Genomic DNA, 27,507 nt, shown 5'->3' with positions numbered 1-27,507 from the left:
GCATCCATACAAAATGAAAGAAAGTTACATTCAGATTTAATATAAATGTTTTTCTATCAATTTTCTAGCATTGGCTGGAAATCCTTGTTACTGCTGCAGTAGGACCCAATTATGAAATTCAGAAATATGCATTTCCATTTTACAAAGGGGGACAAGCGCTCCTTAAAACGAACTTTAGAGAAACCGACAATGCTTCAAGAACTCCAGGAAAGTTGCTCTGATAGCCATGTTGAGTGTGGGGAACAGTGGGGCTATTCAGCTGGTTCTATCCAGTTCGGGCGAAATGGTAGCGGTCGCAGTGGGAGGCTCTGCCCACCCGCCTGGTTGTCATCATGTCCCATTTTTTATGCTCTGCGCATGCATGGAAGATGATACACACACACTCACATTTGCAAACTGGTAGCAAAGGTAAGTTTATTTCACCCCTGGTGTGGAATATTTTATGTGGAACATTCTACCCGCATGAATTAGTTCAGGTGACCACCTGAAAATAGGAACTTATTGCCATAGTGGCGCAGTGGTTAGAATGCAGTACCCAGATTGTTGGGGGAAATAGGCTGACTCTGTAAACCGCTTAGTGAAGGTTGTAAAACACTGTGAAGCGGTATATAAGTCTAAGTGCTATTGCTATTGCTCTACTGTATGTCCAGGCCATTGTTAGTAACATCCCGAGTAACATATATTGGCTGCATCCCTTTTTGAGTTGAGAACCTCCATTTTCTCACCTCTCCAATTGATGCCTCTTAGTAATCATCAGCATTCACCCAGGGTTTCTAGTAAACCTATCTTCTCTACTTCAAGCCATCAGCATTGGTCATGTTCTTAACTCCAGCAATTTCTTTCATTTAAAACTTTCTCATTTTGAGAATTCCAGTCATATTTGCAATGTCAAACAAAGCAACCAAATTATGTCCATGAAATGGCTTCTCACAATGTATGACAAAGAGCCAATGCACCAATTTATTTCAGCTCTTCTCCTAACCTTGAGTCCTTTATGCTGGAGAGCAATGCATCCCGTAGTCAAACAATCCTCCAGTGGCACACATCTCTTGGTGACTGATACACTCTTTCCGTTGGCTTCCAGGGTATGTTGAGAATAGCAGTATCTTGTTGCTAGAAAGAGAAATAGGAAGTTTTGTTTCTAGTGTAATTAGATGTACCGGGGGTACAAACTAGGTGAGAAAACAATGCCCACAGCAGCGATAACAAGTCATGCTGTTATCAAGAAAACCACCAGAAATCAAATTTGGCTATCTTTACAAAATATATCACAATAAGTACCAGCATCCAGCTCATGGATGAACTTTAAAATTACTGGACAGGATTTGATCAATTTAGCTGGGAAGCCACTAAGAAACCTCAAGGCTATAGGCTAGAAGAGAGAAAGTCAAATCCACCCCAGTGGTAAATTGTTTTATTTGTACAACAAGTTGGGGGGAGAGAAAGTGGGGGAGGGAGGGAGGGAGGGAGGGAGAGAGAGAGAGAGAGAGAGAGAATTATAAACATTTCATATGTATAAATTTGTTTGTAAGGGTAGAAGACTTTTTCCATTCCTCTTTTAAAAACAGCTTCAACTAAGTTCATTCTGTACTGTATGTAGGAAAGTTTTGCAATTACAGCAGGATGTTCTAGCATTAGATGCAAGAAAGATTTTTTTCCATGTTATACTCTAAAGGTTTACATCAGCTTGCATCGAAAAAGCTGCTGAAATTCTTTAAAAACTCCCACTACAATTCCATGACTATGCAGAGTATAGCAACATATCAACAGTCTGATATATGTCCAGAGAGTCTTTTTCATATGTAGTGATTATAGCATCTCATCTGCCTAGACAACAATGTCTACAAGCATAAGGAAGTCTAAATTGGCAGGGTCAGGTCAGTGGTGGGATTAATTTTTTTTTTACTACCGGTTCTGTGGGTGTGGCTTGGCTTGGTGGGCGTGGGATGGGAAGGATACTGTAAAATCTTCATTCCCTCCCCACTCCAGGGGAGGTTACTGTAAAATCCCCATTCTTTTCCGATCAGCTGGGACTCGGGAGGCAGAGAATAGATGGGGGCAGGGCCAGTCAGAGGTGGTATTTATTGGTTCTCTGAACTACTCAAAATTTCCGCTATCGGTTCTCCAGAACTGGTCAGAACCTGCTGAATACCACCTCTAGGTCAGGTGTATCACACAACCTTCCAAGGTGGTTGATGAAAAACTAGACTGATGCTAAGAGTCTACATGGGACATCTAATCCATCATCAGAAGAGATCCATATTCACTACTTTCCTGGCAACATAAAGCTGATTTACCTCTTGGACAGTATACATCTGGTGCCCATTGGTTGCATTCGTAGTTATCTACTGCTTGTTCACAGGTAAAACATTTGAATCCACCAGGGTACGGAGTTGCTGAAAAATGCAGATGTGACCATGACATCAGTTACAAGGTTAACTGGAACGTTTTTCAAAAACAATATATATCAAAGGACACATACATTACAGAAATAAAGCTCACTTATGCATAGACTTTTCACATATTTAAAAACAAGTTCAGCCTTATTGGCAGAAGAATCTGAAATGTTGGTTCAGGACATTTTACCAAAACTCTTCGTATGTATGTGCGTGCGTGTGTATATACATATCTGTGGTTATATTATCTTAACAAGACTCTCATTGAGATAAGTAAAATGTTTAACATTTAAATCAAGATTCTGAAGAAGTCAACGAAGTAGATTTGGATACCACATCTTTCACCATTCTTTTGGGAAAAAATAATAGAAACAGGATAGGTTGGGAAAAATAAATTTGTTAACATAGTTTGCTTTCTCTATAGAATCTCAGGACAGCTTACCCAGTGATCTTGTTTTATCCCAAGATGTTTTATGAAGCAAGTTGGACTAAAACTGTAATCCAACATATTAACCACTATATCACACTGGCTCCACATTGGTCTAATGGTTAGTCAATCATAGCTTAAACTAGTTCACACCAAATCCCTGACTTCTTTTCCACTCTCACCTAGAAATTTTTAAAATACAGGTAGTCCTCGACCTACAGCAGTTCATTTAGTGACCATTGAGAGTTACACTGACACTGAAAAAAGTGACTTATGACCATTTTTCACACTTACGATCTTTGTAGCAGGCCAATGATCATGTGATCAAAATTCAGATGCTTGACAACTGGTTCACACTTGTGACTGTTGCTGTGCCCCGAAGTCATGTGATCACTTTTTGTAATCTTTTGACGAGCAAAATCAATGGGGAAGCTAGATTCACTTAACAACAGGATTACTATCTTATCAATTGCAGTGATTTGCTTAACAACTGTGGTAAGAAAGGTCCTAAAATGGGGCAAAACTCACTTAACAAATGTCTCACTTAACAATAGGAATTTTGGGCTCAATTGTGTTTGTAAGTCGAGGACTACCTGTATCAATGAGCACAGCTAGACAACTGGCCCAGAAGCTCCACTAGAAACAAATAACATCCTGCTATTGAGTGGTTTATCTTAACATTCATCCACACTTCATTCACACTTCTGTATCATATGTACCCTGCGAAAATCTATTCAGATTCTTCCAAATATGAGTCCTAGATATCTCTGAGGGCTTCTAATATGTCTCCTCTCTAATCTTTTCCTGGCTATGCATCCCCCGTTTTCGTCAATACTTCTATTCAAGTCTTAACCTACTGATTGCCTCTGCTTGATCCCACCTGCCTACATAGACTTCTTGCTATCAGGTAACTAGGACTGGCACCCACCTACCCCCAAGAAAGCCCTTGGCTACAAACCAATCCTAGTAATCTATGCAACAGAACTGCACTGCCACTGCAGGGCAAGACAATGTGGTACCCTTTTTATTCTGGTTTTTTTTCCCCAAGCTGTTTTGACCAGAAGCAAAGAAAAGTCAAATAAAAAAAACTTTGATTGCCAAGAAGCAAAGCACCAGCCTCTAACTTCTAACTTTGTATTAATAACAATGCCTCTATGACCCATATAGCTTGTGTAAGCATTCTTAGAAATGTTTTTTAACAAATGATGGGTGGCTGCAGGCCAGTTATTTAATAGCATCTCCACTTGTTTTGATGGTAGGATGGGGGGAAGCTTAACATAAAATGTGAGTGGTAATGAGCATGCTGGGAGTTGAGAGAGTGAAGAGGAGATAATAGATAATCTCAATCTATTTACCTTCTGCTAAATGGCTGCTTTGTGAAAAGCTCCAACGGCTATCAGGGTCATTTAGCGGGAACAGCTACGGAATACTTTGAAGATTCCAAATGGACCAATTGCTCAATCAGAGTCAGTGGGTTGAGAGAGAGAAAACGAACTCTCTCAGTTCATTTGAGGTCCTGATAGTGTTAATGTACAAGAGCAAGAAAGAGATATTGCTATCTTCGTAACAGGTGACATTTCTAACTCAGAGTGTACTTTTATTACAGATGTCAGATGCAATGAATCAGGACCATTTCTAAGGTTGCTGCATAGAACATTTATTCAAGCTTACACATAAGAATTTACTCATCTCATAGGTAGCACTAAATTGGTGCTAGATAAGGGCCAATAAAATTCAAGGGAGGGTAGACTTGGCTCTCTTGTGGCAATATAAGGATTCTAAACCAGTGGTGGGATTCAGCCAGTTCACACCCATTTGGGAGAACTGATTGTTAACTTTCTAAGCAGTTCAGAGAACCGGTTGTTGGATGAAATCTAATTTTGTTGTTTTCTATTTTATATGGCTAATCCTGTAAGGAAGGCAGGAAGGAAACATTCAGGCGTTGTTTCTAGCCTAATCTTTATTGCCCTGTTTACAGAAACCGCCTCTCTGGTTAACCTTTATCACATTGCAACAGCTAAGGCGAAGTGCCATCGACGTGAGTGACATTGAGTTGGCCATGCCCACCCAGTCACATGACCACTGACCCCACCTACTTAGCTGGTCATTAGGGCAGCGAATCGGTTGTTAAATTATTTGAATCCCGCCACTGTTCTAAACTGGGGGTACATTTAACTCTTCCCCCAGCTGTGCTTGCTCTTCCACAGATATAGCTTGCATCCTATGCACATCTAGTCAAATGCAAGCAAAACTGAACGAAGCAGAAACATGGATATACATAACATTAGAACCACATTTTAAAAAATAAATAAAAGAGAAAAGAGATAGCACAAGTATTAAATATGCGGTATGAATTTATTGTGCACTGTCCCCTCAGCAACTTCAGCTCCCTAAATTCTTTCCATTCCCATTTAAAAGAGTACCAAGTGGTAATTAATTACACAAACAAAATTCATTAAAGTATCAGCAATTAAATCAACAACATGTGAAGATTAAGAGGCCCCAGGGTTAGAGATACATCTACAAAGTCTTGTGCTAATTTTACCCATTATGTTAATCCTAGCTATAGCTCAATGGAAGCAAAGCAAAATGGCAAAATGTTTTGTTTTACATGAAGAGGAAGAATGTTTGAATACTGGGATTGAAAATGCGATATGGAAAGATACTGATTCATGAACTATTACTAAGATCCCGAAACATTTGCTCAACATAAGCAGTATATTTCTATATATAAAACAGGATGTGTTAACTGAATACAGCAATTGCTAGATTTAGCTGGGCTTGTTTTGTTTTTTTACTTCAAAAAGAATTGGCTTTTTGTATGGACATTGGCTATTGTATTCCACAAAAGCATCCTCAGTCTGACTTCATTTTTCCTCATGAGAAAAATGATTGTACAGTGGCAAGCAGCCTATATCAACTTCACATATTCTTAGCAGACAAAGGGTGTCTTGGATCTTGGAACACTTCCATAATTTAGTACTATAATCTAAGAATGAACCACTATCTCCCAAACAAAAGGTGAAAATAAGCTGTACATCTGTAAGCAGTATCCTTAAAGTGATGGGGGAGGGAAAGGGGAACCTCCAATATTTATGAATATACAGGTAAGGAGACTGATTCCAATGCCAAAGTCTTTGAACATTTTTTCCCATTCCCTCTGCTAGTAATTCTCCACGTCTTCATCTATAGCAGTGATGGTGAACCTTTTGTGGCTCACATACCAAAAGCCGGGAGAGCCCAGGGGGGTCATACGCGGGCATGCCACATCCATGCTATGCGCACGACCGAAGCACGCATGCATGCACGACCAGCGTTCCCCCCATTTTTGGTGTGCTTTATTCGCCCTCCCCAGGCACCAAGAGGCTTTATAGGAGACTGGGGAGGGCGAAAACAACCTCCCCTGCCCCCCGGAGGCCTTCCGGAGGCTTCAGGAGCTTTCCTGAAGGCTCTGGAGTGCGAAAAACCAGCCCTAAGGGCAAACCGGAAGTTCGGGAACAGACATCCGGTTTGCTTGTAGGGCCGGTTTTAGCCTTCAGGGGCCTTCAGCAGGTTTCCCTGAAGGCTCCAGAGGGCAAAAACGACCCTACAAGCAAACTGGAAGTCACTTCCAGTTTGTCCGTAGGGCCTTTTTTTGTACTCCAGAGCCTTCAGGGGAGGGCAAAAAATGACTCTACAAGCAACTTCTGGTTTGCTCGTAGGGTCGTTTTTTGCCCTCCGGAGTGCTCAAGAGCCTTCAGGAGGCTTCCCTGAAGGCACCGGAGGGCTAAAACCGGCCCTACGAGCCAACTGGAAGTATGTTCCAGAACTTCCGGTTTGCCCATAAGGCCAGTTTTTCACGCTCCGGAGTCTTCGGAGAAGCTCCTGAAGCCTCCAGAGGGCGAAAAATGGCCTCAAAAGAAGGCCGAAGTCTGCTGGCCAGCACGTGCATGCGCGCTGGCCAGCTGACAGGGCAATGCCTCATGTGCCTGGACAAATGTCTCCGCGTGCCACTTGTGGCACGCGTGCCATAGGTTTGCCATCACGGATCTATAGGTAGTCCTATAGATTTAGTCATTCATTTAGTGACCATTCAAAGTTACGACAGCCCTGAAAAAAAGTGACTTAAAACTGGGCCCCATACTTGGGTCCATCACAGTGTCGCTGCGGTTATTTGATCGCAATCTGGGCACTTGGCGATCAGCATGTATTTACAAGGCTTACAGCATGCTGAGGTCATGATTATCATTTGAGACCTTCTCAATTGACTTCTGCCAATTGAAGCTAATGAGGGAAGCTTGGTTTGCTTAATGACTTTCACAAAAAAGGTTACAACACACTTAATGATGCATCACTCAGTGACTTAAGTTGCTATCCGAATTGTGGTGATAAACTGAGGACCACCTGTGAATTGCACTTCTTCCCAGGTAAATAATGTTGTAAGAAGTAGGTATATTCTGCCTCACTACCAAGAACTATTATTTACATACCTGGGTAGCACCCTCTCCCATGCAGTGACAACTGACATTGAGGTCAACTGCAGAATCACAGCTGAGGCAAGCGCTGCATTTGGCTACAAAGCTCAAAGTCTACCGAGCAGTAGTGCTAACAACCCTGATGTATGCCAGTGAGACTTGGACTGTATACAGGAGGCACACGAGGCAACTGAACCACTTCCACATGACCTGCCTCTGTAGAATACTGAGGATCTGGTGGCAAGACAAGGTGCTAGACACAGGAGTCCTCTCCAGAGCAGGCCTGCCATCAGTTCACATCCTGCTGATGAAAGCCCAGACACTCTGGGCAGGCCAGGTTGCAAGGATGCCATACCATCACATTTCCAAATGGCTCCTCTATGGTGAGCTGTCTCAAGGAAAACAATCGCATGAGGGACAAAGGAAGCGATAAAAAGACACGTTGAAAGTCTCTTTCAAGTCCTGCAAATTGACACCACCTCCTGGGAAACCCTGGCACAAGATCATTCAACATGGTGCACGCTGATCCACCAAGGCTGCCAGACATCTGAGGACAGAAGAACAACCATAGCACAAGAGAAGCGGGCACTCCGCAAAGCCAGAGCTGCAAATGCTGCAACAATGGTGCCCACACATGTCTGCTCGACATGTGGCAGAACATTTCATGCCCATATAGGACTTACCAGCCACCTGTGGACACATTGTGGACAGCAATGGTGGGATTCAAATTTTTTTACTACCGTTTCTGTGGGCAAGGCTTGGTGGATGTGGCAAGGGAAGGATACTGTAAAATCTCAATTCCCACCCCATTCCAGGGCAAAATCCCCATTCCCTCCTGATCAGCTGGGACTCGGGAGGCAGAGAATAGATGGGGTCGGGGCCAATCAGAGGTGGTATTTACCGGTTCTCTGAACTACTCAAAATTTCTGCTACCTGTTCCCAGAACTGGTCAGAACCTGCTGAATACCACCTCTGGTGGACAGCCCACAACCTGATAGATGTCAAGGTCCTCTTCGAACACGATGAAGGAACATCATCACCAAGAACTGTAATTTTAAACAGGAACAAGAGGTAGAAACAGGTGACAGAGGCTTCAGTTATTTATTTATTTTTTGGAATTTTATGGAGATATGGGAAAACATGATAGCACAAATACCCATGTCTTTTCTTCCATTTCATCTGTAACAAGAATACCACGCTTCCATATCTCTTATAATTTCTGCCAGCACTAAGCTTAATTTTTTTTATTTTAAGGCTGATTTTTGAATGATATTGGGAGAAAGCTAGTGTGATTAGGTGGGTTTGATGCTAACTAGTGTCAGCACTTCCCAGAGTGATCTCAGGCTAAACACAGCCCCCCCCCCCCCCAGCTAAGTGTTAGTCATATGGGAATAAAAGCTAGAGGAGGTTCCGGAGGGAAAGGAAAATCTATGTAAATAAACTGACTGGATATATTAATTGCTCCATTTTGATACTGTTAGATATTTACTAAAATAAAGAAAATACTCACATAACTCTAGAGAATAGTGTTTAAGAAAGCATTGCCTTTGACAGAGCCGTGGTGGCACAGTGGTGAGAATGCAGTATGCAATGTTTCTCGCCTTGGCAACTTGAAGGTGAGTGGACTTCAATTCCCAGAATTCCTCAGCCAACCATGGCTGACTAAGGAATTCTGGGAGTTGAAGTCTACTCACCTTCAAGATGCCCAGTTTGGCGAAACACGGCAATATTGCAGGCTAACTCTGTTGACTGCCAGCAGTTCGATACTGATTGGCTCAAGGTTGATCTTTCAAGATCAGTAAAATGAGGACCCAGATTGTTGGGGGCAATATGCTGACTCTATAAACCACACGGCAAGGCCCGTAAAGCACTATGAAGCAGTACATAAGTCTAAGTGCTATTGGTATTGCTATTAAGGAGGCCCTTTAGTCTTGAGAAATGATTTAATGGAGCTGCAAAAGAAGGAAGAATCTTTCTAACACATCTTTCCATCTATCTACTGATAGATAGCCACTGTTGGACAAAACTGTGCATCATTTATGGAATGACAGACCTATAGCCAATAAATTCCAAGCTGTGAAATGCTGTAGAAATTGCTATATACAGAACCATACAATGTGTCTCATTTAAAAAAAGTTTGCCTAGGGATCCATTATGTGAAAATAAAATTTTGGAAAATGGTGATTCAGAATAATTAAAGATAAAGGTAAAGGTTCCCCTTGCACATATGTGCTAGTCGTTCCCAACTCTAGTGGGCGGTGCTCGCCTCCATTTTAAAGCCAAAGACGCAGCGCTGTCTGAAGACATCTCCGTGGTCATGTGGCCAGCATGACTAAATGTCGAAGGTGCACAGAATGCTGTTACCTTCCCACCAAAAGTGGTACCTATTTTTCTACTTGCATTTTTACATGCTTTCAAACTGCTCAGTTGGCAGAAGCTGGGATAAGTAACGGGAGCTCACTCCATTATGCGACACCGTGGATTCGAACCACCGAACTGCACCAGAAACATTTAAGAAAAAACAAATTGATCATAAGAAGCTAAATTATTTTATACATTTACTGTTCTTGATTATTCCACTTATCCTGATTCTAGTTTGACAAATGATTAATTTGGTAACTCTGTGTTGCATTTAAGGAAATCCATAAATGAAATGTAAATACTTTTAAGAAGAACCTCTCTGGTATAGGCACCAGACTAGAAACCAGGAGAAAAGGAGTTCTAGTCTCAACTTTAGGCAGGAAGTCTAAAGGAAGACCATGGGCCAGGGACTCTCTCTCTGATGAGAAGGTGACAATGGCAAGCTATTTCTGAAAAACACTGCTAAGAAAATTGCAGTTGCCAGGAGTCAATTACTTGAAGGAACTATACAAATGCACACACTGTAGCACAAATAAACAGCTTTGGTTATGTATTTCAGAGGCACGGAGAAATCATATTCCAGGAAATAGAACATCTCGATGGATAATATGGCTGCCCTAGCTTTTTGTTCATTCAGCGCTTTTGAATTAAGTCCGTATATAAGAACAGAGGTATCATAGCTACTCTTTTGAATGGAGGGAGATAGTGCCACAATTACACCTGCCTGATGTTCCGCCTTGTACCTACATGTACAAAAGTGTATACCTAGAGACAAAGAGACTATGAAAGCTCCTGAAAGCTTTGTACTTTTGTCCCTGCTAAGATAAAAACAGAAAAAAAGAAAGAAAGACTTATACTGAAATAAAGTTTTTTTAAAGAAGGGTACAGCTGTGAGAGACTCTTGTTTGGCTCCTGATTAGAGAATTTAATAAGCCTGATAGACTGTGGTGTGGGGCAAAAGGGCACACTCCTGTAAAAGGGCTATTCTAAAGGAAGAAAAAGAAACTGCCCTGTGGTCAGGAATTGCCTGTAACTATATCTGGCCATTAACTCCACTGATAAACAGCAATGCACCTTACAAGCCAATTTGTAAAGAAGACAGGAGAGAGATGGAGGGGGGAGGGAGGGAGAGAGAGAGAGAGAGAAGAAGAAGAAGAAGAAGAAGAAGAAGAAGAAGAAGAAGAAGAAGAAGAAGAAGAAGAAGAAGAAGAAGAAGAAGAAGAAGAAGAAGAAGAAGAAGAAGAAAGGAAAAGAAAGGGAAAGAAAGTTGTAGATATTTGACTTGTCTATGAAAACTGGCCTTACCCTTGTTTGGCATCATGTGGGAGAATTAAGGATATCAACAAAAACATGAGGGAAAATGAGACAAATAGAGTCATGATGACTAGAGAAGATAGAAATTATAGTTAATAGCCAAATAGATGGCATGAATATTATGTGCCCAACTTAGAGTAGATTTGCATGGCAATAATATTTGTTTCCTGTCCCTTCTTTAAAGGTAAAGGTTCCCTTCGCACATATGTGCTAGTCGTTCCCGACTCTAGGAAGCGATGCTCATCTGCGTTTCAAAGCCGAAGAGCCAGCGCTGTCCAAAGACATCTCCATAGCCATGTGGCCAGAATGACTAAACACTGTTACCTTCCCAACAAAGTGGTCCCTATTTTTCTACTTGCATTTTTACATGCTTTCAAACTGCTAGGTTGACAGAAACTGGAACAAGTAACAGGAGCTCACTCTGTTACGCGGCACTAAGGGTTCAAACCACCAAACTGCCGACATTTCTGATCGACAAACTCAGCGTCTTAGCCACTTCTTTATTCTGCCCAATTGGAGGACCTGGAACAAGAACTTTGCCAATCCCAGACTAAGGGCCAAACTGCATGCTGTATTTGCAGGCAGTCCTTGACTTACAATCACAATTAGGACCAGAATCGGGCTTCCTCCATTGACTTTGGCTTGGAAGGTTGCAAATGGCGAAGATGTGACCCTGAGATACTGCAACCATCATAAATATATGAAGGAGAAAAGCTTAGAGTTCATAGTCAAATATATGTATCTTAGATTTCTTATATTTATATTTTCTACAAAGTTTTCTCTGCAATGAAAATCCAGGTTTAAACACAGGGCTAAATCATAATTTAGTGTAACATCAATGAGACTGTGAATATTTCCCCTTTTTGTCTATGAAAAAAGTACCTTTGGGATTTTCTCTTTTTGTACCTTTTTTTTGGGTAGGACCAAGAGGAAGGTGCTGAGACTTGCTGTCTGAGTTTTATTAAACAGTTTACTATTTCTTCACTGTAAGAGCAGTAAAATGTGGTTAGTTTAAACAGTAGTATACTTAAACAAGCTGAAACCAACCTGAATAAAAGTTGTTTAAATTAACAAGTATTTCTAGTCTTAACATATCTCTAAGGCAGGACAAGAAACAATGAAAGGAAACTAATCAAAGAAAGAACCTAGAACGAAGGAAAAATTCCTGACAGTTAAAACAATTAATCAGTGGAATGGCTTGCTTTCAGAAGTTGTGGGTACTCCAACATTGGAGTTTTTCCAGAAGAGATTGGACAGCTATTTGTCTAAAATGGGTTTTCTAATTGGGCAGTGGCTTGGGCTAAAAGTCCTCCAAGGTCCCTTCCAACTCTGTTATTCTGTTGTAAATTCAATTTAACTAACATCAAGAACCCTATCTAGCTACGAAGATAGGGTTTTCCTGCAAAAATTCCTGCAAAATTTCTTCTGCCCAAGGCCACCAAGAATACAACAGCTCTAAACAGCACTTGGGAAGAAGTGACGTAGCACAAAGTGCACCCCCTAATTATACTCTTCCTTAATATTTTAGGAAGCTACAGTGTTTACTTTCTGCATAGACTAGCCTGATTTTCAGAGCATTCCGCAAAATCAGGGACCTGCTTTGCTTCAACAAAAGAGGCGCTCCTGAAAAGTCTGGCCTGTGCGGAACCAGATGGGCTCACCCTCGGATTAAAAAATAAAGGGGAATCGGAATATTATGAAGTTTGGGATAGATTTTATTATTGGTATAAGACAAAGTGACAACACTGGAAAAAATTGTAAAAAATGTGATTGGCTAGAAGGATAGATAATGTATTAAGTAGACTAATAGCTATTGGACGAGATTACTTGTATATAATGTGATTGTATGGTCATTACGACTTCGCTATGCTGCACTGTTTTAAATTGTGTGTGTGTGTGTGTGTACACATGCATACATACCAGTGGTGGGTTCCAGCGTCCACCGCAGGGCACGCATGCATCCTTATCTCTTGCGACGCCTCCACAAGCCTCCGCGATGTTCCAGCTGCTCGGCAGAGCGTTGCACAGGCGCCATGTGCTCTGTGTGCATGCGCGGAAGCGCTGAAGAGCTCAAATACAGGTAAGGAGCTCAGGCGGGCGGGTGGACCCTCCAGAGCACCGTACTGGAACAGTATCTGGTGCTCCGGGCAGGCACTGGAATGCCCATACCGGGGCGTACCGTCTGCAACCCACCACTGATAGATACATACATACATACATACATACATACATACATACATACATACAAGAGAGGCGCTGTCTCAAAGTTTCTTCCAAAGATATGTGGCCACCTCACTTACCTCAATGTCCCGGTTGTCTACGTCACACAGTTTTGCAGCATTTTGGACTTTCTCAACAGCATAGGCCAGACTTTGTCCAAAGATGCTGAAGGAAATTGCTGAATTTCTACAAGCTCTTTGTCAATGAAATCCAGTCACTCTTTCCCAGACCTCTCACAAAAGCTGTTGCACGAGGAGATTCCTCTGGATTGCTTGCAAAAATCTAGCAATTGCTGCAGAGAATGTACCATTTGCCTCATCAAGATGATTTTTCAAAGTCCTTATTAGCAAGTGTGGCCGAGAATACATTTTGGCAAGTCAAACCAGAGAACATTACCCATAACATAGCCCAAAGGAGCTTCTGTCCAAGAGCAATAATGGGACAGAAGCTCCTTTGGCTTTTCCAATGGACAGGCCACAGACAGAAAGAAGCTTTGATGCAAAACCCAGTACTTCATAGACACAACTTGCAACATCTCTTTGCTATGTGCTAGCAATCTGAGGGCATTTGTGCTCTCCTCTTTGTGCTATCTACTGGTTCTATTCTTTGAGCTTTCCATAGTAATTGTATAGGTTATGGCCTGTTTCACAAATCTTACTTGAAGGATGAAGGTACACAATATCTTTCACTGTAAAGTCCCGCGCCCGCGTTCCCTTCAGGCAGTCAGCAATTAAGCTAAGGAAGAGGAGCCAGCCCAGCGTAGGCCAGGATTCCATAGCAGAGAGGGAGCATCAAACATGCAGATGGCTTGAAATCAAGTTCTCCTTGTCACCAGAAGGCCCGGGAATCTAAGAAACACACAAGGAAAGAAAAACAGGTAAGGTAAATCAACAGGTAACCCCATACCTGCATAATTCAGGTGGTATAGTAAGACTGAAAACCAACACTGATCCTCAGACATTGGTTCAACCAAGCTTGGACACCAAGCATGTCAGATCTCTTCTATTTTTCCCCTTACAGAAAACAATTGCTTTGTTCCCATTGGGTTTTTTTTCCTTTCCATTTCTTTTCTTGAAAAACATCTTGCCTCTCCAGTTTAAGAAAATATTGAATTGCAAGGCTACAATAGGCTTTCCCTCTAGATTTTCAGCAGCTCTGCAGAAAGGCCAAAGCCAGTATCTAACCTAAATTGGCCACACAGTGTATTTCTCCCTGCACACACACACAGGCACACACACACAAACACAATATTTCCCCACAATGATTCAGCAGGACAACCTTACTCCATGGCAATTCACGAGAAATAGCCATTGGTAACAAGTTCCCAGTGCACACATATGTGCCTGCAATGTACAGTTTTCCCTGTTCATTATTCATGCGCATCTAATCCTCCCGTTCGAAGCTTTCCCAAATGCAACATGAATGGGAAGCTTAACTCAACTTCAACTGAAGTGGCACATTCTTTTTTTCGCACAGCAAGGTTGCAGCTCTGGCTAGTATTGCTTTCTCCATTCTTTCTGCTGCATTTCAAAATCCACACATCATAAAAGTCATAATGAGCCCTTCAAACTGAAGCCAAAATCCGTGTCTCAGACATGTATTCTCACACCGCTGGCCAATTATACCCAATCTTTTATTTAGTAGTTAGAATCCTGCAGTCCATTGTGGGCTATTGTTTTAAAAATGCTGGCAATTTTGCTTGTCTGAGTTGTTTTTAATCTAAAGAGATTAGTGGTTGGTTGGCAATGAAAGACAAAGAGGAGGAAGTTTTAGTGCTCTCATAAACTTTGCAAGTAGTCTTAGCCACAAAAAAAGGTGACTTCTTTTACTTTAAACACTCTGGTTTTAGCACATCAAAGTTATATTTAGTAGAGTACCACATATACATGCCTCTAAGCCTGTCCACAGATAAGACCACCGTCAAATTATAAACAAAAATAGCATGAAAAATGTGCCACCCACTGATAAGCTGACTCTCAAAATGTTGTACATTTTAGGTTTCACAACTGGATTTTCTGCAGCTGGCACATTTTTTTTCCAATGGTATTTTGGTTAAATGTTTAATGATAGGATGGAAGGGCTTGTTTAGTACTTTTAATTTGCCCTTCACTACAAAAAGAAAGAAAGAAAATTAAATTCTAATCAGATGGGATGTTATCACTTGTAAACCTGACCCACCACAATATCTCGGCTGTAAAAATGATTGCTCTAAATTACGATCATGCTGATAATGGAATTCCTCTACCATTCCCAATCCTTCTCTGCATTTTTATATCTAAAGAGAATGAAGCAATGTGTGAGGCAGACACACAATTCTCAGAGCAAGCTATTTATTATCCCACAATTGGTGTTGCTCTAATATCAAGTATATTTTTCAGGCATTTTTCTCTGAGGCAATTTCGAGTCGTCTTACTTTGTCTAAGAACCACTGCATATTAAATTTAAGCACGACATTATTAAATTACCTGTTATTAATTCTGGCATAATTATATTCCCACCTCAATTAGCATGCTCAAAAAATACAGTGCAAAGCCAAAGCACAAGATCTCAGAAACTGATCCCAGAGACATCTAAGATCTTTCTGAAGGGCCAAGTCTTCAGAGAACACTGGAAAGACTGATGGATCAAAGTCTTTCTGAGGAACATCAATAGCAATAGCACTTAGACTTATATACCGCTTCATAGTGCTTTTACAGCCCACTCTAAGCGGTTTACAGAGTCAGCCTATTGCCCCCAACAATCTGGGTCCTCATTTTACCCACCTTGGAAGGATGGAAGGCTGAGTGAATCTTGAGCCAGGGAGATTTGAACTGCCAAACTGCAGCTAGCAGTCAGCTGAAGTAGCCTGGAGTGCTGCACTCTAACCACTGCGCCACCTCGGCTCTAGGAAGGGATCTGTTCAGGCTTATAGCACCACTAGTGTCACAAGAACATGTCAACAAGTTCTAGATATGGTTGTACTTTATTCCAGGGATACAACACAGGTAGTCCTTGATTTACAATCACAATTGGGACCAGAATTTCCACTGCTAAGCAATGTGGTTACTAACTGAATCGCAACCAATTTTATACCTTTTTTTGCCATGGTTGAACCACTGTAGCTGTTAAGTAAAACTTATAGTCGTTAAACGAATCTATTAACTGTAGCCAGCTGGGAAGTTTGCATAAGGTGATCACATGATCCTGTAATGTTAAATACATGCCAGTTGCTAAGGATCCAAATTTTGATCATGTGAGCATGGGTATACTGCAGTAGTCATACAATATGTGCAAAGACCAATTGTAAGTGATGCTGTAACTTCAAATCGTTGATAATCATATAAAAGGTGCAAATATGGTCCCGACACATGTTTTCTATAAAAAGAGCTGAATAGAATCATACTCTAGGGAAATGTGCTACAGTAAGGGTGCACAACTTTGTGAATTAAACCCATTTCTGAGTTATTGTCTAATCCACTGAGCTTATGTCTCTACACTTACTAAAGCCCAAAGTAGATCACAGAAGTAGCTCTAATTAGCAACCTAGCTGCCAAGCCTCAACTGACAGTAAAAGCTCCAAGTACAAAAAGCCAGAAACCTGCATTAAAAGGCAGATCAAAAGACCAAGCAGAAGGCTCTCAAGAGAGAAAAGAGAACAAGTGGGTGTACTAACATTGCCACAGGGCAAATCTTTTAGAACAAATTGCATGAATGCTACCACCAACTCCCATAGCCTAGAAAGTCAAGCCATCTGGGCTTAATCCACAGCTGATATCACAATGAAGACTCATTGACATACTTAACTATTTGAAACTGATATGTGCAAAATAGTTCCTTTTATGAAGTCAACAAAGCAAGAACAGGTGGGGAGGAATAAAATAGAAGGATAGGAGATGCCAGCCCTTATTCCTTATGATACCGTGTTTCCCCGAAAATAAGACAGGGTCTTATTTTCTTTTACCCCATGAAAAAAAAAAAACATTCTCGCTAGTTCAATCAAACTTCTTGAAGTCGCGAGAAGGGCTTTCTTTTACCAGGGGCTTCCCCGGACACAATGGCGAGGAACGCAACGGACCTGGAAAGGTAAGAGGCGCACCTCGCGGCCCAACTGCCCACCTCACCCCAATGGTAAAAGCAGCCTGCCCGGTTCCCTTCCCCACCGTCCCTTTAGCGAGGGGTGGCAGGTGAGGGGGGGAGAAGCGAGGTGCGCCTCTTACCCTTCCAGGTCCATTGCGTTCCTCGCCATTTCGTCCAGTGAATCCCCTTGTAAAAAAAAACCTCATGAGTTCAACTCGCGAGGTTTTTTTACAAGGAGCTTCAATGGACAAAAGAGCAAGGAACGCAGCAGAGATGTCAGTCTCTGGTAACGCTATGACGCATGTCTCACTTCTCCCCCCCCACCTGCCACCCCTCGCTAAAGGGACAGCGAGGAAGGGAACCAGACAGGCTGCCTTTATCATTGGGGTGAGGTGGGTGGTGTTGGGCTGTGAGGTGCGCCTCTTACCTTTCTAGGTCCATTGCGTTCCTCGCCCTTTCATCCAGTGAAACCCTTTGTAAAAAAAATGTCGCGAGTTGAACTCATGAGGGTTTTTTACAAGAGGATTCACTGGAGAAAAGGGCGAGGAATGCAATGGACCTGGAAAGGTAAGAGGCGTGCCTTGCTTCTCCCCCCCCCACTTGCCACCCCTCGCTAAAGGGACAGCAGGGAAAGGAACCATGCAGGCTGCCTTTACCATTGGGGTGGGGTGGGCAGTGTCTTTTTGCTCGAGAAGGAACAGGCGGGAGGGTGTGATCGCATTGCTGGTCTGCTGCTGTTTTTGCAGCAGGATCTTTTTGCGTGGGAGGGAAGGGTGGGGGTGGAAGCACTTTGCTTCACCTGCCGCTGTTTTTGCAGCAAGCCCTCTTTTTGCCCCGCAAGCTGTACCGGTAGGTGGTACAGTGGTAATGGTGAGGACGGTTGCAGATGCACTTAAATAGTTGGGGCGGGTTTATTTTCGGGGGAGGGCTTATTATGGCTCATGCTCTGAAAAGCTGGATTGGGCTTATTAGCAGGGCATGTCTTATTTTGGGGAAAACATGGTAACTATGTTTTATTCTGGCCATACATGGTGACCAGGTGCATGTCTATTGAGATTCTTACTCATCTTGGTCATGATTGTCCCAAAGGTGCTTTTTCAAGAGGCAACTGGACTTTCTGGTTTTTCTTTGAAGATTTCGCTTCTCATCCAAGAAGCTTCTTCACCTCTGACAGGATGGTGGGGAATGGTTGAAATATTGAAAAAGCATCTTTGGGACCACCAGGTGTGTGGTTTCTTTTCAATGCCAAGAGGATGAAAAACCTAAAGATACAAGAGAAGAAAATGGCCATTGGCTTACCTGAAGGGTCCTTTTCTGTGTGCTGCGAAGGAGAGTTGAAGCAAGGGTTAAATACAGCCAATCTGCCCAGGACTGAATTGAAACTTTAAGCCACGCCTCTGATGCCGACTAATCTTCAGATTTTCTTTAATGAAGATGTGGACAATGCGTGCTGAGAAGTTCAGGAACAAAGTCAACAAGTCACAACTAGTATCCATAAGTTCCGCAGAACCATAGGACAACTGGCAGAGCAGACCCCAGGGCGGGGTTGGACTCTCCTTCACAGCACCCAGAAAAGGACCCTTCAGGTAAGCCAATGGTCATTTTCCTGGGTGCTGCTCTGGAGAGTCCAAGCATGAAACATACCCAAGCTAAGTGTCACTAAGGCAGGAAGCGGAAGCATCCAGGGTCTCTCCACTGGTATGAATGCCCTGGAGAACCCACCTCCCAAATGCCCCCTCCACAGAAGCAAATTTGTCCAGTCTGTAGTTTTGAACAAAGCGAGACAAGGAAGTCACATTGCAGCCTTGAAAATCTCCTCTATCGGTGCCTGGGTAGCCCAGGTTGCCGAAGTGGCGGCACTTCTTGTAGAATGTGTGGTGATATGGCACCGGAATAGATTGAAGAACATGGGCCGAGGTGATACAGGCCTGTACCCAGCGGCCGATGGTCTGAGAAGAAACTTTGCGGCCCAGGGAGGCCGGTTGAAATGCGACAAAAAGTGATTCAGAGCGACAGAAGGCAGCTGTGCGTTTGATGTACTTATGTATCGCTCTATGAACATCGGGCATGTGCCACCTTTTCTCCTTGGGATGTTTGGGGTGTGGACAAAAATCTGGAAGTATGACCTCCTGGGCCCAGTGAAACCAAGAGTTGATCTTGGGTATAAATGCCGGGTCCAAACGGAGGATCACTCTGTCAGGTTGAATCAAGCACAAGTCCTTGCGAATTGACAGTGCTGCCAATTCGGAAATTCACCATGCAGACGTGATGGCAATCAAAAAGGCTGTCTTAAATGTCAGGTGTTTGAGGCCGGCCGAACGGAGGGGCTCAAAGGGTGGGGCAATGAGAGCCTGTAACACTACATTGAGATCCCATGAGGGGTATCTGTGAACAAACAGAGGCCTCAGGTTGGTTGCACCCCGTAGGAAGCTGTGGTTGATGGGATGACAACCAAGGGAAGAGTGCTTGTCTACCATCAAAATCGTGGACAAAGCCGCCACCTGCCGTCTAAGAGTGTTAGGGGCCAGGCCCTGGTCAAGTCCGTCTTGTAAGAAGTCCAATATCTGGGAAATTGTAGCCGTTAGTCGCCTCAGCTTCGTGCTCTCTGCACCAGCTGGCGTCGTATATTCTGGTTGTAGAAGGCCGCCTGGACACCTGAATGTGTGAATGACCTTGGTGGAAAGGCTACCCCTACTTAGGAGGTCCCTCTCAAGTGCCAGATGGCTAGTCGTAGCCATTGGGGCTCTGGATGTTGAAGCGCCCCCTGGCTGAGAGAGACCTCGTGTCGGGGAATCCGCCAAGCAGAATTTCCACCTCCTCCAACAGAATTTTCCAAATCACCCTGGGAAGAAGAGGCAACAGGGGGAAGGCGTACATCAGACTTGGTGGCCATGGAGAGTGGACAGCATTGACCCCCTCGGCTTACGGGGGTGCGGAACCTGGAGAAGAACCTGGGGAACCGGTTCTATGGTGTTTATGTCTCTGAGGTGAAGGATCTCTTGTTCCATGAGAACCTTCTTGACCGGACAAGACCGGGTTGGACACCGAACGAAGTGTTGGGGAGGGGGAGAAATGAACTCTAATGTTAGACCTATGCGTCTGAAGGACCCACTGGTCCAATGTGATCCACTCCCATTGGGCGTGGAACAGCTGTAGATGCCCTCCTATGGGAGCCGTCCGCTGGTGGTCACTTATACCATCTGAAGGTTCTGGAATTGGACCCTCCGTGATAGGGACGTTTGGAGAAGGACTGTTGATGTTTCCTGACAAAAAGGGCTGATGGTCCTGGGACCTATCCATGCCCTGAGAGTATGGACGTTGGAAGGAACTGGACGTAGAGGGCTGCTCCGAGTTCCGAAAAGGCTTCCTTCCTATAAGTCTGTGAACACTTACGGTCAGATTTTTTTGTTGACTGAAGGCATAACCTTCTTTTTGTCCTTGTTTTCAACCAGGACGAGGTCTAGGCACTCCCCAAAAAGCTTGCCGCTCTTAAAGGGAGCAGAGGCGATCTTCCACTTGGATCGCATATCCACATTCCCATGTCTGAGCCATAAGATGTGCCTGGTGGTGACGTTAGAAGCCAGGGATCTAAAAGCAAATTTGGCCACGTTCAGGGTAGCATCAGCAGTGTACTCTGTCGCTGTGATAATTTTGTTAACATCCTGTCTTAATTTGGTATCCCCCGCCGGAAGCTTGTGAGGAGCTGTCTCAGCTAGAATAGTGCCACCCTGGACAGGAAGGACGCAGAAACAAAAGTTTTAATGGCCCAAGCCACCACCTGATGAGCCTTGTGATAGGTGTTCTCTTTTGTCCTCCGCCTTGAGCCCTTCTAATAGTTCAGGGGGGAGCACTGAGTTGGAAGTGAGTGCCACCACAGGCACGTCCACGGGAGGCAATTTCAGTAAGTCATTTAGACTTGGGTCAATCGTGTACAATTTCTTGTCATTACTACTAGGGGTGGCAAGAGTGCCTGGCTGTGCCCATTGCTTTTGCACCTTTAAGAAATAACAATGGAACTGGCACAATTTCTTGAATAGGTTCTGGTTCCTCAAAGAGTCCCTCACTGAGGTCCTCCAGTGCAGGAGCTGTCGGAGCTGGGGTGCTAGTACCCAAGAGGGTCGAGGCTTTGGCCTTGTTCAAAATAATTTTGAAATTAGTATACATGAACAAGCCAGAAAAGGCCGGCTTGTCAGGAACAGCGGCCTCATCCCCTGAGGATTCTAGTTCTACCCCCGGACCAAGGTCCTCCTCCCAGTCAGAATCCTCACAGCCAAGGAAGAATGCAATGACTGAGGGGGCTGGGCCTGAGCCACTTCTTCTGAAGGTCCTGGTGTCAGGAGTGGCCGTGATTTGTGCAGGTGCTTGGCCCATTGCAACATGCCGGCCTCTATCCCTTGGGAAATGGCTCTGGCAATGACATCCTGCATTTCTACGGAAAGATCGGGTCCCCTATCTTCCAGTGGGCGAGCTTCGGGTGGGGCTGAATAGCCGGTTGTTGGGGTGCAAGTGTCCCCATTGTGACCGGCTCCTCTTTCAGATCAGAAGGACATGCAAATAGGTCTGCTCGATCGGCCATAGAAGGCCCAGGGGAGGCTGCCATTGCAATGGAATCAGCAGAGGAGAATTCCTGGCCTTCATCCTCGCTCTCTAACATCAGAAGATCCTGACCAGGTTGAACCCCAGGTGAGTGATCCCCAGGGGAAGCAGGCCCGGCTGTCTGGGCCTGTAGTTGAGCCCTAGAAAAATGCTTCTCTAAAGCCTTCTGGCGTCTGATGGCATCTCTGTCTAGGCCCGAACTCTGCTTAGTCCCCTGCCTAGAGTAAGGCTTGCTTGCTCTGATGGCCCCACTGTCTGCCTTGCCAGCCTGTCTGGTACAGGGCCTGCTGGTGGAAGGACCAACCTGCTGCTCCTCAGGGGCCCCGTCTGCCATGATTAAATGTTGGGATGTAAGGCCTGAAAGGAAACTTTCCCCCACTCATCACCTCAGACAAACAGCCTTAGCGCTCTGGTGCAGAGGCACTGAAGGCGAGGGCAAGCAAAGCTCAGCAGTCCTTTGATTCTGAAGGAGAATGGTGCGAGCTCCAAGCTCCCAGCACTCACGCAGGTCAATTAATGTGGGGCGCGACCACGTGGGCCACCAAACTCCGCTGCCATCCTCTGCTGTAATAGTGGAGCTGTGAGTAGGCAAACCTGCCGGAAGTCCAGACAGGAAGGCTTCTAGTGGCGATCAGCAAGAGACAGGCAATCAGGTGGCTGTAGCTGCTTTTTGCGGCAAAAGTAGGTCAACAAAATGGCGGCAGGAACTTTTACCCTCTCAAAATGGCCGTTACCATGTGCAATGCTCTCAAAATGGCCACCACCATATGCGACCCATCTAAAATGGCCGCCCACATACACTGGAGAACTCTGAGGCTCCGTGCCAACAGCTGGCTCACTCAGAAGCACGGTCAGCAGCAACGGAGGCTCAACGGGGCTATAATCTCAGTGGGATCACTGCGATTGCGCTGGCATCGGCACTCCAACTCATGTACCTTCCCCCACAGCTGCCTGCACCCTCACGGCGCCCGAGCGAGCCCAGAACAATGAAGAGGCTGAAATTGGTGAGAACCAGGGAATTAAATTAAAGAGAGACTCACCAAGCCTGCTCCAATAATCAGGAAGTAGAATAGAATCTTTTTGTAGTAAATAGAAAATAGAGACCAAGCAATCAATTAGGAATGAAGAGAAACTGGAACCGCGTCCACTGGGCTTAGCTGAATTGAAGAAATCTGGAGATTAGTCAGCACCAGAGGCGTGTCTTAAAGTTTCAATTCAGTCCTGGGCAGATTGGCTGTATTTACCCCATGCGTGGACTCTCCAGAGCAGCATCCAGGAAAAATGAACTATCAGAAGAATACTGATTATTAAACTATAGTTGAATCATTAGAGGATGATAGAATCAAAAATTGCTGAGAACCGTCTATCCTATTTTAATCCCTGAATGACGTCCACCATGAATACCAATTCACACTGGATTTGAAAAGAAACCCAACAATTATAACCCCCCAGACTGAAGGGAGAGCGTCAACTCTTTAGAACTCAAATGTTTATTATGCTAGTTTCCCATATATATTCACTGTGTGTTGTGTTCTGAATCTTACTTTCTTTCCCTACTTTTGATCTTTTCCATTGTATTTTTCTTTTTAAGCCACTTGCTCTAATACATACTTTCAATTACCACTTAATTCTATTTTTCCCCCTAAGGCCAAATTTATATAAGGTTCTATCACTTCCAGTACAGCTACTACATCTGTTCTTCAGCCCTTCCGACTAACCTGTCAAACCAGCCTGTTCTCACAAGTGGACATTGAAACAGGTAGATCTCAAGGAAGCAGTTTTAAAATAATTATTTTTTTCTATTTAAAACTGGCTTTTTAAATTGAATCAGGGGACCCAAGGGCAACCCATTTAGCTGGTGCAATATGTGTGTCACAAACCCATGTTCCAGAAACCTTTTTAAAAAACATTATACTGCCACCCTAGATATATAGTGTGGATAGCAGACTTACAGTGACAGTTAGATACCAGAAACATTGGTAATGGTTTACACCAAGGTCCTCTGTTCTAGCGGGAACAGAGATTCAATCTGATTGGTCGAAGAATCTGGTAGCTGCTATCAGACTGAACCTTTGCTGGATTGGGCTGCTGTCAGACTGAACCTTTGCTGGATTGTACATAGTTGATTTGTGATAATAAAGAGCTGTTTGTTACTCTGAAGCCTGAGTGTGCCTTCATTCACCCAATTCAACACTGGCGTCAAGGATGGGATCGGAACACAACTAGGCAGACAAAAAGAGCATGACAAGTCAATCCAGCCCGGAGCACGGCATGGCATCGAGCAGCCATCTTTGAGCAGCAAATTCAAACGCGCTCAGGAATACAAGATGACAACCCACGCCCCACCGACTCCATACAACCCAGCCACCGAACAGTGGGAATCCTACATAATAATAATAATAATAATAATAATAATAATAATAATAATAATAATAATAATAATAATAATAATAATAATAATAATAATAATAATTTTATTTGATTAGCCGCAACCCTCTCCCGAAGGACTCGGGGCGGCGTACAATCAAAACGGATAAAAATACACATAAGACAAACATATATACAAAAAGAACAGAGACATATACATATGTGCATGGAGGAGAGTTGACTTATAAGTGAAAGACAATTAAAAACACAATTTAAAATCCCCTTAAATAAAATTACTAAATTAAAAAACCCATCAGGAGCGTTACGAAGTTATGGTTGAGCCAGGCCAGCTATTTGGAAAAGGTGGGTCTTGAGCTTGACACGGAAGGAGCGGAGGTCAGTAGTGGTCCTAATATCCGGGGGGAGGTCATTCCACAGGGCTGGGCCCGCCACAGAGAAGGCTCTGCTCCTAGGCGCCGCCCCATGGCACTGTCTGGTGGACGGCACCTGGAGAAGTCCCTCTCTGTGCGAGCGGATGGGTCGTAGGGATGTATGGGGCAGAATACGATCCCCATGATGAGGTTCGATTGCTTCCTCGAAGCCAACAACCTCATAGGCCTTTCTGAAGGCTAGAAAAAGAATATGTTCCTGAGCTACTGCGGACCAGAGGTGTTTGAGACAGCAAAGGATTTGTCCGAGCCAACGCCACTCCAATTGGTCACTTGGCGGGTTCTACAACAGACACTGAGATCACACTATGCTCCCAGACTGTCTAAATATGTCCGGAGGCACGAATTCAACATCCGTAACCAAAAAGAAGGGGAATCCATCAACGAATATGTGGCAGCGCTCAGAAAGGCCACAGCGTACTGCGAGTTTAGAGATCTTGATGAACTACTACTTGACCGCATCATTTGCGATGTTAGGGACATTGGCCTACAGAGGAGGTTATTAGCAAAAAGTAATCTTATTCTCCAGATTGCCCTAGACGAAGCCAGTCTTCAATTAAATCAACGGAAACCCTGCAGCGCCAAAATAGTCCAAACAGTGCGCGGAAGAGCACAGGCGTGCATTGCGAAGCCACAGAGCCTGAAGGCTCGGAGAGCGAAGATGACAGCTACCGCATGCGCAGTGATCGCACCAAGCCGGTGCAAAAATTTGAACCGCGTTTCCCAACTTGCGCCGGCTGCAGAAGAAACCACCTCAGAACACATTGCCGTTTCTGCAATGCCATCTGTCAATGCTGTGAACGCAAGGGGCACATCGCCAAGGTCTGCAGAAGCGATCGCCCCACTACAACCTGGAAGCCCAGAAGCATACCTAACCACCAGCAGAGGCCCAACCAAGGTGCATGGCAGCCACCACCACGGTGAACAGAAGGCGACACCAGAGTCACCTACCACATCTCCATAGGCCAAGTCCGCGCGAAGCAGCCCCAAAAGCTGAAAGTCACAGTCCCCATCTGCGTGGATTACAAGTGTACGATAAACAAAGCTTTGCAGCAAAGCGCTTATCCTGTACCCATTGTACAGCATATACTGCACTCATTAGGCCCTGGAAAAGTTTTTGCAAACTTGGATATGGCGCAGGCATACCAGCAGTTGCCTGCAGATGGCACCACAGCAGAGGCCCAAACCATCATGACACACAGGGGTGCATTCTAATGCATCTGCCTTCAATTCGGAGTTAGTATTGTCCCTGGACTGTTCCAAAGCATCATTGAACGGCTTTTGCAGGGGATTCCAGGAGTCGTCCCCTATTTTGATGACATATTGGTATCGGCTGCAAATAAGGCACAATTATTTAAAAGATTGGGAACTGTTCTGGCCAGAATCAGAGACAAAGGCCTCCGCCCCAACTCCGTGGCCGCATCTCCAACTCCAGTCTTAGGCAACCAGATGTAACTCCTGCATGAGTTAGCCAAAGCCCTACACAAAAGGAGCATGAATTCACTCCTTCCACAGATAATTCAAGGTACCGGGGCACTTATCTGTAAGTGTTGCAGGCCCGCAGCGAGTTCCAAGCAAACCGGCTCCAGAAAGTCCAGCCACAGCCTGTGAGAAGTTCCAGGAGCTTCCCCCAGGCGAAGCCGTGGAAACAACAGATCCATCCGACCTGACTGAAGAACACCCACCAACTGAACTGCGCAGGTCTGGGCGAGCCACCAGACAGCCCGCCTACCTGCGTGACTATGTCACAAGTCGATTGAGCCCATCTAAGAGGGGAGATGTGTTAGATACCAGAAATATTGGTAATGGTTTACACCAAGGTCCTCTATTCTGGCAGAAACAGAGATTCAATCTGATTGGTCGAAGGGTCTGACATCATTGGAGATGAAGGCTATTTTGCACATTAGAAACAAACAAAATATTTTATGTTCATTCACTCTCCTCATGATACTCCTCATTTTTTAATAAAAAATGGGGAAACAGATACATTTTTACTGTTGTTTTTTTTCCCAGAAAATTTTATTGGTTTTTTAAAACATTTATAAGGAAAAGGGTAGGTGGAATGGTATACAAATTTTGGCAGTTGCAGGTATGGCAGACGCCCCCTCCCTCCAAACTCATAAGATACATCTGTGTATAAAACATTAATACAAAATCATATAAAATCAGCATATTAATTCTATAAAAAAATGTCAATCAGCTTATATATTATAATATATAGTCTAGATATAATTTCATTATTACTTTCGGTCTGTTTATAACAATGTGATTTTCTTATTCATTTTTGTGATCTGAGCTTTCTTAGTGTTGCCCCTTCTCCCCCCGCTGGCAGAGCTCCGGCCCCTCCCGTGTCCTGTGTAACCGTTGTAGAGTCTTCTGTTTTTTCTAGGTTCTCTTTATTTTTTTCCATAAAGGCCTGAGCCTCTATGGGTGTATTGATTCTGATTCTTGTCTCCTCCCAGAATATCAGCATCCCTTCAGGCATCAACCATCTAAACCACACCCCTTTCTGGTATAATTTATTCGCCAATTGCGAATAATTTTTTCTTTTCTCCCTAATTTTTTTTGGGATCTGCTTCAAGATGGTTATCTCCCTGTCGTGGTATGTCAATGCTTGCCCCCTTTGTACACCCAGAATTATGTCTCTTGTGCTTTTCCTAAGAAATTTGATATGGACCTCCCTGGGTACATTGTGTGTTCTGGCATATGCTGAGTTCACTCTATAGACCAGGTCTATCTCCCATTCCATCTGTTGTTTATCTTTGTGTATATATTCAGCTAAAATATTAGTCATGATGTCCCTTATGTTTTCCCCCTCTGCTTCTATAACATTTTGAAATCTAAGATAAAAGGACATTCTCTCAAAT

General features: G+C 43.9%; 1 protein-coding gene across 1 annotated transcript in view; it reads right to left on the bottom strand.

The window, feature by feature from the left end:
- The window catches only part of LYPD6 (LY6/PLAUR domain containing 6), an 89,418-nt gene that overhangs the window by 5,568 nt on the left and 56,343 nt on the right, over positions 1 to 27,507 (bottom strand). Inside the window, exons 2-4 of the mRNA XM_081938421.1 lie at positions 13,831 to 14,020; positions 2,298 to 2,396; positions 983 to 1,113 (exon numbers count right to left, since the gene is read on the bottom strand). Of these exons, the coding sequence (XP_081794547.1) occupies positions 983 to 1,113; positions 2,298 to 2,396; positions 13,831 to 13,948 (348 nt within the window). The 5' untranslated portion in view covers positions 13,949 to 14,020. The remainder of the gene's footprint in view (positions 1 to 982; positions 1,114 to 2,297; positions 2,397 to 13,830; positions 14,021 to 27,507) is intronic.

Source organism: Natrix helvetica, assembly GCF_964273705.1.
Source record: "Natrix helvetica genome assembly, chromosome: 1".
NCBI lineage: Eukaryota > Metazoa > Chordata > Lepidosauria > Squamata > Natricidae > Natrix > Natrix helvetica.
The sequence above is the reverse complement of the archived record's forward strand: the minus strand, read 5'-3'. Positions and strand labels throughout refer to the sequence as shown.